At 41.8% G+C, this 13,607-nt stretch overlaps 1 protein-coding gene across 1 annotated transcript in view; it reads right to left on the bottom strand.

Annotated features, from left to right (window-relative positions):
- LOC108411643 (deleted in malignant brain tumors 1 protein-like) overlaps positions 1-13,607 on the bottom strand; it is a 44,304-nt gene that overhangs the window by 2,812 nt on the left and 27,885 nt on the right. Inside the window, exons 30-40 of the mRNA XM_037541949.1 lie at positions 12,146-12,244; positions 11,977-12,021; positions 10,393-10,488; positions 10,255-10,299; positions 8,349-8,499; positions 7,942-8,126; positions 5,755-5,853; positions 5,582-5,614; positions 4,864-5,014; positions 3,085-3,296; positions 1,829-2,004 (exon numbers count right to left, since the gene is read on the bottom strand). Of these exons, the coding sequence (XP_037397846.1) occupies positions 1,829-2,004; positions 3,085-3,296; positions 4,864-5,014; positions 5,582-5,614; positions 5,755-5,853; positions 7,942-8,126; positions 8,349-8,499; positions 10,255-10,299; positions 10,393-10,488; positions 11,977-12,021; positions 12,146-12,244 (1,292 nt within the window). The remainder of the gene's footprint in view (positions 1-1,828; positions 2,005-3,084; positions 3,297-4,863; positions 5,015-5,581; positions 5,615-5,754; positions 5,854-7,941; positions 8,127-8,348; positions 8,500-10,254; positions 10,300-10,392; positions 10,489-11,976; positions 12,022-12,145; positions 12,245-13,607) is intronic.

Genomic DNA, 13,607 nt, shown 5'->3' with positions numbered 1-13,607 from the left:
TGAGACGCTTGGTTCTACAGCAGTGATTTCCATTCTTGGGCTTATATTTATGAAGTGTCTCGAAGTAAGAACTTTGACTAATCTAAGATCAAGGCCCGTATTCATAAAGCTTCACAGAATAGGAGCACTGATCTAGGATCTCTTGTTAGGAAGGTCATAGTGAATAAGAGGGCCAGGTCTCATTACCCATGTAGTCCCATTCAGTGCTATGTAATAACCATGAACTAATTCTAGATTCACATTCTTGATCTGAGATATTTGACGGGACCTACCTACATCATCCTGAAAAGATTGCGGAAGCATCAGTGGCGTTGGACTCTGCCAAGGTTGTGCATTGTCTCCACTCCTATTCATGATATTCATGGACAGGGTGTCAAGGCGTTGCCAAAGTCAGGAGGGCATTATGTGTGGAGGCCGGAGCGTGACAGCCTGGAAAAGCATGGTATGCCCACTCCAGGTAAGAGGAAGAGTCCTGCCCAAGGTGGAGGAGTTTAAGTATTTCAGGGTCTTGTTCACAAGTGATGGGAAGAGGGATGCTGAGATCGGTCGCAGGCTGGGACAGGCGGCAGCAGTAATACAGTCACTGTACTGGACTATAGTGCTGAAGAGGGATCTGAGCGCATAAGACAAAGCTCTCTGTTTACCGGTCAGTCTACATCCTGACCCTCACATGTGGTCATGAGCTGTGGGTATTTACTGAAAGAATGAGGTCTTGAATACAAATTAGCTTCTTTGCAGGGTGGTGGGCTACACGCTACTGACAAGGTGAGGTTCTCTGTCATCCAGGAGGAGCTCGGAGTACAACTGCTACTCCTTTGCATTGAGAGGAGCCAGTTGAGGTGAAGGTCTGGATTAAGCAGTTAATGGTGATGAATGAATACCCAGTACCGATAAAGCCACCGGTCATTAATAGCAGTCATTATTATGAGCCATATCAGTCAGCCTCTGTGGCATGCACCCGCCCCAGGATCCGACAATGACGGCTGCGAGAGCCGACAGAAAGGTGGGGCCCAAACACCCAGTGGCATTGAACCTCAGCGAGCACGCTGGGGAGAGACCCGCAAGTGTGGAGGCAGCAGAGCACAACGCCCGAGCTCCCCAGATGGACGCGAGTCATGAGAGTGATGGCAGGAGGAGGAGGAGGACGAGGTCGGCACCAGAGCAAAGAGCGAGTCCCAAGCTCCGCCGCCCAGGCCCCGCCCCTGGTTATGCAGCAAGGCCGTCTCATTACACCTCACCTTCAACCCAGGTGGCTGAGCTGCCAGCTGGGGGTAATAACAGGGAGGGCGGAGTGGCGAGCTCTCATTCCCTCTTGGCTCCGGAGCGGCGAGCTCTCGTTCCCTCTCAGCTCCGGAGCGCCCTTTAAAAAGAGCTGAGAGGGAACAGAGAGAGAGAGGGACGAGTGGCAGCAAAAACAAAAGGACTGAAGAGCTGAAAAGCTCAGTGAAGAGACGTACTGAAAGGCCAGTGGCCAGCTTAGCATTGCTTGGTTTTGGTTGGTTTGTTTTTGTGTTTTGGGTGAAATAAAGAAATGGCTGCTGCAGCAATGAAACCTGAGCCCGGGAGACCAAACTAGTGAGTGAGAACCGGCATTAATTCCTAAATTTCCTTCAGGATCAATAAAGTATCTATCTAAGTATCTATCTATCTATCTATCTATCTATCTATCTTAATGTGTATATATTCTAATACTACACAAAAAGTTCATCTGGTCACATTTGGTTCCAGTTTATTAAAAACAGTGAATTAAATCAAATCATTGTGAGGTCAGAGATTTACAACCCTGCTATCTACTTTTGTTCATTTTGTAATCTAATGTTTATCTTACCGTTTTGTTGGTTCCACACATATCAATAGGGAAGTTGAAGGACACCTCGTAGCGGTTAGCAGAGGGTCTGCAACGATGGTCATCCACATAGAGATTTTGCCAGCCAATGCCCAGAGAGTCCAGGTATGATCTCTGAATCACAATGGTCATGTTCTCTGAGGAACAGACCACTCTAGCTGCACAACAAACGGGTTCAGCAGTTGAGAACACTGATGCACCTGGGCCTCATTACATGAGAAGCTTACACATGTCCACAAACACTATGGCTTAAAGGTTTGGAATAGTATTATAATACAGAACATGGGGGTCCAATCTTATCCACAGAGGACCGGTGTGGCTGCAGGTTTTCACTCCAACACAGCAGGAGGTCACCTGATGAAATGTGTGAAGACTAACTGATCAAACAATTAGAGTAAGGTGTCCTTCAGCTTGTTTGCAGCCACACCGGCATTTTGCAGATAAGATTGGACGCCTGCTACAGATAACATCACTTTTATTTAGTCAGCTTTCTTTATATCAAACAGCTGGTAAACAGTTGTCCCTGGTGGTCTAGTGGCTAGGGTTTGGCACTCTCACCGCTGCGGCCTGGATTCTATTCCCGGTCAGGGAAGCCTTCTGTTTAGGGGCAGTTGTGGGCTGGAGGTTAGGGAACCAGCCCTGTAACCGGAAGGTTGCTGGTTTGATCCCCTGGACTGACAGTACCTGACTAAGGTGACCAAGGCGCCCAACCCCCAACTGCTCCCCGGGCGCTGCGGATAGGGCTGTGCTCGCTGCCCCTAGTGTGTGTGTTCATTAGTGTGTATGTGGTGTTTCACTGCATGAATAGGTGAAATTTCCCCATTGTAGGACCAATAAGGGTCTCGTAATCACTTAATAAAAAACATTATTAAACTCTATTATAAATGTTGACTGGCTTGCACCTCTACAAAGACAATAAGATAGCTGGCTATCAGTTCTGTAAATCCTTCATATTTCCAATGAAATATACTCCATTAATGTGATTAAGAAAAATTCATAGAGCATTTTATGGCTACTGTGAAAAGAAATTCAACACATACTACACTTCTATCAATACAGCTACTCTGGGGTCAGTTTTGCATTTCACATGGCTGTGATTTCAGATGCTTAAAGACAGAATTTTATCCTAGATTTGCACTCCTCGTATGTGTGGGGCTTAAAACAGAAAGGACCCAAATTATACAGCTAACATATGCAATTATATGCAACTGTACAGTTTGCCCTTCTGCTGAGTTTACCTGTATTTTCAGGCAGAGAGCTGCTGAAGAAGCCTAAGAAGCCGCGAGCCCCTTCTGAGCCGTCGCTCCTGAACAGGACAGTCATGTATGAGGAGGATGAGTGGAAGTCCTGGAGGGTGGTGGCGTTGTAGCACAGCTTCCCCAGCAGTGATGAGGCAGTGGAGGAGCCGTCATACACGTTTACATAGTCACAGTCACAGCAGTGCTGAACCCTGAGCCACAAACACAGAGCCGTCAGCAGCTGATGAATCCAAATGAGACGTTTGCAGGACCAGCAGTGAAGTCAGGCAAGTATTTAATTTCAAGTGGGCCTGAGAACAGGTTGGGCCTGTAGGAAGCAAGCATTATGCCCCAGATACATCATAATAGTGAGGAAGATAACCATGAACTACCTACTTTCCAGTAGCTAATACATTAGAAAATCCATTACTATAACCAAAGGAAAGAAGCGTGATCAAATTTTAAGCACAGCCCATGATCGCTAAAGTCGATGATTAACCTCAAGCCTGCCTTTACATCCCTAGGTTGAATGGTTGAAGACTGATTTTCTCATTATTTTCTCTTCAAAAACACAATTTTAAAGTATCGTTTTTTGTTATTTTCATAGGCAACTTGCTGGTGCTTGTTGGCTTGATATGCAGCAGCCCCCACCTGGATCTAACAAAGCTCAGCTAAGTTCACACTATCAAGAAAAACAGGGTGATGCTGTGCTAACACGTTGGTGTTGAGGACTAGAATAAGAGACAAAAGAGTTAATCCATCTGTGAGGTAATGTTTTGCTCAAAGAGAGAAAATCCTTTTAGGCGAATTTCAGAAACAGGAGAAAACTGCCCACTGCACCGCTTATGTCTCCAAGTTGGCTTGGGAATAGCCTGGGAATGAGCTGGAGGAAGTTGCGGGGGACAGGGTCATCTGGGATTCTCTGCTCTCCCAACTGCTACCGCGACCCTGTTTGGACTAGCGGTCAACGATGATGGATGGATGGATGGAGAACACTGCTTAAGTACCACTATATGCATCAATGCCAAACAGAAGGACTTAACAACACTCCTCAAAAATACAATATACACCAGGTGGCTGGTCATCACCAAGACAGTGAGATAGCTGGTCATGCCCAAAACCAGCATATTGCTGTCGTCAAGAGAAAACGCTATGTTTTTGACATTTTTCAGTTTTTGACATCATTTGAAAATACATGATACCCTTTACATTGTATGTAAATTTCATAATGAATGGACTAAAAGAAATGTCCTAAAATGACCATGAAAAAACTCTGGTTCCATTGACTTATATAGAAAGTAAAGTAGTTTTTTCCCCTTCTACTGTAAAGTTACCATTTTGGAGATACGAGGTTTTCGCGATGTTGTTTTGGACACTAGCTAAACCAGCATCAGGCCAACATAAACCAACTTTGAACAGCATGAAATGTTCCTAGTCTAAGCTGTTTGTTTATCCTTGCTAGAAAAAAACAGCATAGACCAACTCAGATGGCCACCAGCAAAACTAGTATATGTTGTGTTTTGAATGCTGGTCTGCTAATCAACCCGAATGACCATACCGGGTGACCCGCTAAACCAGCATGGGACCAGCACTAGTCTAGCATTAACAAGCATAGGCCAGTTTAGACCAGCATGGAATTAATGCTGATCTAAGCTGATTTTTTCAGCAGGGGAAGAAAAAGTAAATGAGATTTAGAGAAGGTCTTGCTTAGAATATCTTTCCCTCACCAAAACATAAAACATGAGCCTAACAAGCATTTTACTGTTATCAGTTACTTACTCGAGATCTACAAACGACAGAAAGATCGTCTGCCCTGCAGGAGCAGAGATCTGCCATACACACTCTGCGTAGTTAGGGTAATCATTTGGATAGTCAGGGCTGGAGATTGACCCGGAATCAAAGTAGTATCCTCCACAGGTGGGCCGAGTCACTGGAGATCAAGAGAAATCTCAGTTAAAGTTTCAACTGTGCATCAAAAGGAGTGGTAAAGGAATCAAACCCCAGATGTAGCTGATCAGCCGAGACATGATTGGTGTTTAAATTAGCTTCTTTAGTCTAGTGCTGGTGGAGCTATGAAGCTAATGTTGCTAACAAACAAATGTAAATGGTCGTTCACTTTCATTAAAGGTAGAGCAGATACACGATCAGGCAAAACATCCTGACCACACAGAGCAGGTACTGTATGGGTGGTGGGTCATTCTCAGCACTGCAATAACACTGACGTGGTGGTGGTGGTGTTAGTGTGTGTTGTGCTGGTACGTGAGGATCAGGCACAGCAGTGCTGCTGGAGTTCTGAAGTTTTGAGTTTTTGAGAAAATGAGCCATGATAAGTGGAATTTTGTATATTACTCTGAGAAAATGCCATTGGACCGGCAGCTTTGCCACCACTGGGCTGACAAAACATTTATATATACATACAACACTAAGATTCACAGTATAAATGCAGTCACATACTAGAAGCAGAACATATTTTACATTAAATCCAGATTGTTGTTACCTGTGGGCGGTTCGGTTGTGGCTTGGCAGTACGCTGCACAAAGAAGATACAAGACAGTGGATTAGCTCTGACCGAAAAGCGTCCGCAGCAGTTATCATTTAAAAACTGAGATTATCTTATACTCAGCAAATGCACCAGAAAGGCTGTTCTCTATCAGATCAAGAGGTGCTCACTGTAGTAGTCATGGCAACAGTTTCCATAGTACTGACAGGAGCTGGTGCAGGAACATGGAATAAAACTATAGCCGCAGTTCCCCCTGCAGGAAGGTCGTTCTGTCCAAGAGAATAAATTAAATGATTGGATGAAGTGAAAGTAAGTTAACACATCCTCTAGGGAGAACACACTCCTACAGGTTTTAATGCACAATTACTGTTTATTAATTGTTTTTTAATACTAAGACATAAACATGACCTGAGCTTGTTATGGCACACTTTGTATTTTACTTTTATTAAACAGCAAATAAAACAGAAATTGTGCCGTTAAATTAGCTGAAAATACCATCCTTAACTCTGTTGCCAGTCATAAATAAATACATAAATAAATCATTCTAATGCTGAGATCAGTTCTAGGTGCGACAAGTGCCTTAAGAAAGTGGCTTCCAAAACAGGTAATACGTCAAATCCGATGAAACGTTTTATTAAACACGGAATTAATCTCCATCAGGAAAACTGCAGAATTTTGGACTGTGTGAAGAACAGCAGGAGGGGGCACGGTGGCGTGGTGGGTAGCACTGTCGCCTCACAGCAAGGAGGGCCTGGGTTCGATTCCCCAGCCGGGTGGAGTTTGCATGTTCTCCCCGTGTCTGTGTGGGTTTCCTCCAGGTTCTCTGGTTTCCTCCCACAGTCCAAAGACATGCAGACAGGCCAATTGGACGTGCTAAATTGCCCCTGGGTGTGAGTGTCTGTCTGCCTGTCTGCCCTGCGATGGACTGGCGACCTGTCCAGGGTGTATCCTGCCTTCCGCCTGATGACTGCTGGGATAGGCTCCAGCACCCCCCCATGACCCTGACGGAGAAGCGGCTTAGAAAATGGATGGATGGATGGATGGAAGAACAGCAGGGTGTTGCCCCATGTGGGAGAATCTGGGCTAAAAATATTACAGAAACTCGCAAACACCAGTGTTTCCTATGATAAAATATATAAATATAAAATGTCATCGAATAAGTTCACAGTTTACTGTGCCCCTTTCCCCTTTTGCCAGAGATCGTCAGCACTGAAAACCAGTTAGGATTCAGCTAACAGTTCAGCCGCTGTATGAACCTATATGGAAAGTTGATATAATTCATATTTCAGAGGTTTAATAAATGAGCCCTGTTAACTACTTGCATGCCGTTTTCATGTTGCAGGTGAGGGCTTTGACAGTGCTGGGGCCAGTTTACCAGTCCTACTCACACTAAAGCGGTTGCCCACGGAATTAACAACCCCTTTGTATCTGTATCTGTATCGGAAAAGCTGAGGATGTCAATTGAGAGGAGGGAAGAAAAGCCACAGATCAGTAAACAGTTTTATTGTTAAAGGATTGCAGCCCTTTTCAACTGTTGGATCTCCCTGGTTCAGGCAGCATATCGCTGTTGTCAGAAGAAAACCTCATATTTCCATAATGACAACTTTACAGGAGAAAGAGAAAACATGCTTTACTCTTAATGTAAGTCAGTGGAACCAGAATTTTGTGTTAAGAGCAACCGGCATTTTCAAACTGTGTTAAAAACTGAATGGAGATCAAAGGTTTTCTTTCTGACAGCAGCGATATGCAGCGTAGATCATTTGTTTTATCCCTCTATGGCAAACCTGTAACAGTGGTAACAATGTGTTTGTGCTTTGTGAATGTTTTTGTATGTGTTTTTAATGTCAGAGCCATGATAAAAGCATTAAATCCCAAGTATCAGCCCTCATCCAGAGATATGCCACACTTATCTTGAAAGTATTAAGTAGAAAAAGTATCATAATAATAATTATTCCTTTTTTGTATTTTTTTATCACAATTAGAAAACAGGTACTGGAAAAAGTATCGCTATGGTATCGATATCGTATTGAAAGTATCACATCGGTATTGGTATCAAACATTTTCAAACGATACCCAGCCCAAATCCTTCTACTACTTACTAGGCTTTACGTCTGTTATTTTTTATTACTTATCTGTGCTCTTTTATCAGATTGTGTTCATTAAAACCTCCACACTACTGTCCCTCCCTGTTTCTGTCTGGATAATTATGCCTTTATACAGCAGCTTTGTGTTTGGGAAAGCCAATCATTTCAGAACCAGCATCTGTTTCAGAATTTACAATTAGAGGATTGTGTCAAATTCTTGAAAGGACCCAGCTGACTGTACTGAATCACTCTTAAATAAGTATCATTACCAACCTGAGAACACCCACTGTGCCCGGAAGCCTCGACGAGATCCTCTGTGGTCACTTGAGAACACTACGGTCAGGTAGTTCCTGGGGGAGCTGAAGTGAAATCTCTGATCTTGAGGCAAGTGTGCCAGCAGTGGGTAAGTAGCACTGGGACCATCATACACCCTGATGGAGTCGCAACATTCCTCCAAACTAGTTTTAAGAAGGAAAAAGAGAATTGAAAAAATTCAAAAAGAAATCTATTCCAGTTCAGGAAAGCATAACGACATATGCATTTGAGATTACACCTTAATTTCAGGACTGATTTAGAGTGATAAAGAATAAACGGTGTAAAATTGCATATTCTAACTGTTTGAGTGAATCAATTAATCCAAATCCATCTGTACGTAAAAGTGAAGGAAAGCTGTGACTTACTCAACAAACGTGAAGGTCAAATTAACAACTTGTGTCTCTGATGCCAGAAGTGTCCATGTGCAATAGGCATTATTAGGGTAGTTATTAGGATACTGGGGGCTGAAGAATTCTCCACTTGAGTTAGTCAGATCTCCACCACATGGTCCTCCAACTGGAAAGTGGTACATGCATTTAAATTTGAACAAATGAGACTTCATGCTTCAAATCCAAAGGGACCAAATTCACATCAACCTTTTCTTTTTTTTTTAATCGAGCGACAGGTTTCTGTTCACATTTTGGAGTGAAACGATGTTTTGACAGCTGACTTTTTAGTGGCTGTGTCCATTTTCCTGTTCGTCTCCAGTGCCTAAAAGTGTCCCTTTCACATGCAATTCTTGAAATGCTGGGAATTCTTAAAATTCCTATAATATTTGACATTTAAATCCTCGCAAAAATTTCTAACCCAAGTTGTTCCCAAAGACAACACAAAGTAGCATGAAACTATCCACCACCAAGAGAGAAAGGAAAGATCCCATGATGCAGGTGTTCTAAATACCAGAACATTTAGCAAAAATGATTGTCGCAACTGTTTGTTACTCAAGAGCCACATAAAATAAAATATACATAACTCATTTTAGTATTTTATTATTACTGTTAGGATTCCTAACTATTTGGATTCGTTTTCAAAATAAAATCACCCTGATAAGACATAGTAGCACAGCTTAGCCTACTGAATTCTATAATCTTCCTGATAAGCCACCAACATCAATGATGACATTTCTGTTATCAATTATCGGGAGCTTACAACTATTATAAACAAATGAAGTTTTTCCACAAGTGATCTCATGCAGGTTATATGGGAACTATGTTGAAGGTTCTAATCCACCAATTTGACTACTAGGAAGGCCTCTCAGGCTCAGTTTTAAAATGGTTTAAACCATATTTAATGAAAACAGTTCTTGGTTTTGCTGGAAAGCATTTCTCTGGAGTCCCACAAGGTTCAATTTTAGGGCCTTTTTTGGTTTTTACATTTCCATTCCAATCAAGACTCTGTAGACAGGCAAATCATCTGTATCTCAGATATTCCTGAGTGGATGTCTCAAAATTCTTTACAACAATCACAAAAAACTGAAACTGTTCCTTGGTGCTGAAAATCAGAGGAAGGTTCTTTAGCTTCGTATATCAAATCTGAAGTACGTAACCCAGGTAAAATCTTTGATTTTGGGCTCTGCAAATGCAGTCACTAAATATTAATTCAAACAAAAAAGAAAAATTTTAATAAAATTGGACCATTTCCATCTCAGAGTGATGCAGAGAAACTTGTTCTTATTTATTATTTACTTTTAAAAATTATTTAACTGCAATTGCAGTTAACCAACCCTGAAATCTGTCGAGTGCTCAGTGCTCAGCATCCCCACCTCCCATTTCCCTGTCAGTGTATTTTTTTTAATGTGATCTGTCATTATCTTATATGATTTTCCATAGAGTTTCCTCTATGACTAACACTATCACCTGTCTGTAAAGCACTTTGCGCCACCAGTATTAAAGGTGCTCTATAAAGGACTCATCTTTTCTTGTTTTTGCAACCAGCCTCACTTGTCAAGTTGTATAACAATCAACATTATGTGTAGGACATACCAAAAACGTACTGAGCTATGAAGTCAGCTGTCATAATGTGCTGTATCTTTTTACCCTTGAAAGTGTAAAGGTCTGATAAGTGATTTTTACGCCATGTTTTATATTTCTATCGCTGAAACTTGAAGGACGTTTAATATGACGCTCAATTTTCACATCCTACAAACATTTGAAACATTTTACGCTATTTTCCCAAGATCTATATAGAAAGGCTGGGACTACATATCACATCATGTCTCACTGAAATGGATTATTGACAAGCATTTTGAAACAGGCTAATCAGTTAATGTACCTGTTGGGTTCACAGTAGGTGTTGTAGCTGTGACTTGGCAAAAATCTGGGGGGACAAGAAAAAACTAATATCAACACTTTGTCTGAGGATCCAGCCGTAATTGGTTACCTTCAGGTTTAACCCAACTCCTTGGCTCACCGTAGTAGTCATTGCAACAGCGTCCATAGTATTGACAGAAGGGGGCACAGGAACAGCTGCCGAGGTTAGAACCACAGTTCGACCTGCAGGAAGCAACTAATTCCAAGAGAACAAGCATAACTTAGCAAAAACAATTACACTAAAATCACTATTCTGATGACTGACAGACAATCAGAACCCATTGGACAGTAACAAAACACTTTCAACCATACATCAAAACTCAAAACCAAATATTCATTTGTTGTGGTTTCTAAGGCTTAAACAGAAGGATAAGACAAATATAATATGTTTAAGCAATAGATCACGAGAGGGAGTGTATTTTTGTGAGATAACATCCCGGCTGTGGCCGTAGATCATCACAGCCGTGATGTTATTGGTGATAACTCCCTCCTCGAGTGCTCTACTGCTTTAATACAGCAGTTAAATAAATACAGTAAGAAATGAATAAACTGGCCGTGAACGCGGCGTTTAATATGTTTTAATGTTCAGTTCCTTCCTCCTAATTATAGCTCCTTAACGAGCAGCTCGTTGCTACGTCAGAGTAACAAGCTCCGCCCACTCGCTGCTCAGCCGGCAGTTCGTTCTCCAGCTCCTTACACTAAATTCCCAGTCTGTCGTCACCACTGAGCAGCTTTTCAGTCGGCAGCTGTGACAGAAGAACAGCTGAACAACCTGGAATCAGCCAGAAATGAACCCAACACCATTCGCCAGACGTGTCTGATCTTCAGAGTCAGACCAAATCAGACTGAGACATAAAACTGACCCAATATCAGGCGAGTACAGTACATAATATCTGTATTAATATATTTGTGATAACACACAACTTTGAGTGTTCTATTGTCTCCAAACAAGTTTTGTGAAATAAAGAAAAAAAGGAAAGTTAAAAAGCCCCCAAAACTTTATAAAATCACTTTTAGTAGAGTGGCTTCCTTTACATCTACAAATCCCAGGTCAGCAGCCCTACTTTCTATACTACCAATGATTTGACATGATTTTCCATCTTTTAGCTAAATGGAGGTGAATGGAGTCATTTGTCTTATGCTCAGCATAATCATGAAGTTAATAAAACAGAGAAGGCCTAGAGGGCCCTCAGGGTTCTTCTCCGGGCAATCTCCGCTGAGGAAAAAGAAACCACAAAAGGACCCAAATACACCAAAATATAATGTGCAAAAAGGACATTTTAAATGTATTTCAGAGAAAATTGGATCAATCTTTACTCTTAAACTCTGAACCTGTCACTGGGGTGGACCCCTCAAAAGTACACCTCAGTACCTTTAGTCAGGGAACATAACTGAACCATAATAAAACCATAATAATCCACTGAAATGATCTGTTCTAAGCTGGACTGACTCCACACCCCGCCTCGCCTCGCCTCCAGGCTCCAGACTCTACTGTTTTAAAACATTCGGTTATGAAAAGGAACAAATACCAACTTTTCACCTGGAGAACCTGATTTAAGCTTCACAATCAGACCTTAAACCCACTGTAGAACCTTTGAATGAACATTTACACTGTATCTTGATGAATAAATCATGCATCTGCATAGTACCTTTATTTCTAACAGTGTAAAACAAAAATATATACCTGTTGTGCTGTCAGATGGAGAAGGTGTGTATATGTGGCAGTAATCTACAGGAGAGAAAACAGCAGTAAAAGATCTACAGACAGTCTCTAGCAGCCTTTAAGAGTCTTTAGCAGCCTCTAAGTTCAGCATACAGGTTTAGTTTTTTCATTTAAAACTACATTTTCTGACCGTGGTAGTCGTGGCAGCAGGTTCCATGGTACTGACAGGAGCTGGAGCAGGAACAGCTGCTGAGGTGAGAGCCACAGTTCCACCTGCAGGAAGGAGGAGCTAAAACAGAGAAAACAAACCTGAACAACAAAAAGCTTAACGAACAAAATATAGACACTGACATTTTATATTTACATTTATTGTTTATGAATGAAAAAAAAAATACTTGATGTGCCAGTTCGAGGTTCAGGAGCAGCAACTGAAGGATAAGCATGAGAATCTGTGGAATAAGGAGACGCTTCTGTGAGTTCAGGGAGAACTGAGAATAGAACTAGATGATCCTGATAAAAGCTATATAATTATATCTTTCCTGTTTCCATGCTCATCCTAAATATATGCGATTAGACTTTATTACACCGGGTTTTTATTTAGATACCCCAACAAAGTTAGACAGGCCAGAGCTTGAAGCTTATAGCAAACATATAGGCTACGGTGATCAGTAAATATATGATATGATCATGAACTTGGATTTGCTTAATATATTTCAACAGAAACACTTCTGAAGAGGAGAAAGACGACATGTTTCAAAACAAACCACCTTCTGCCCTCTCTATGTTTTTACACTTCTGTCTTTCTCTCTGCCCTGCAGTAAATTTCAACTCTCTCCTTCCTTTATGCCGGCTTGTCTCTCTGTCTTTCCCCTGGCTGTTCTGATTCAGGTACCACTTTCATAAATGTGGCAAAATGTTAGGAGTGTGTTGAATCAGTTTTCCATGCAAAATGATTTCACACAATAGCTCATTAATATGAAGCCTGTAGACCTTAAAACATTGATCTACACAGTATATCAGGGCATCCCAACTTTTTCTACCTCAAGGCCCAACTATTCATCACTATAGAGAAAGCCGTTCTCTTATCCACACTTAGGATGAGATGAGGAACTTAGGAACTACTATTCTGTAATGGATGCTGGCCTATCTCAGGCCTTTACTTATCACGTTGACTAAAGAGAGAAGATTTCAGTGTCAGCATTGTTTTTTTAAATACAGTCTATTTTAAACAAGAGTTTGGCCAGTTTATTGTAGAGTTGAAGTGTATTGTGTGTAATTCTTGCAATGTATGTAGTTGCTTCTGTCAAATCCCTTTATAATAATATGCAATAAGGCAAAGTAGCCTCACTGACCTGAGAACCCCCACTGTGCCCGAAAGCCAGGATAAGTTACACTGCCATCACTTGAGAACACTACGGTCAGAGAGTTCCTGGTGGAGTAGAAGTGCCGTTTCTGATCTTCAGGCAGGCGACCCAGCAGTGAATAAGAGTCACTGGGACCGTCATACACCCTGATGGAGTCGCAACATGTCTCCAATCTAGTTTCAAGAAGAAAGAGAGAGAATTGAGAAAGTTTGTGAAAAAAACTGACTGAAGCTCAGGGCAGCTTTATGACCCACACATATGAGCTCACACCTGGTTTCATATCACAGC

The sequence above is a fragment of the Pygocentrus nattereri genome, chromosome 10, assembly GCF_015220715.1.
Source record: "Pygocentrus nattereri isolate fPygNat1 chromosome 10, fPygNat1.pri, whole genome shotgun sequence".
Classification (NCBI taxonomy): domain Eukaryota; kingdom Metazoa; phylum Chordata; class Actinopteri; order Characiformes; family Serrasalmidae; genus Pygocentrus; species Pygocentrus nattereri.
This window is presented reverse-complemented; position numbering and strand designations above follow the sequence as displayed.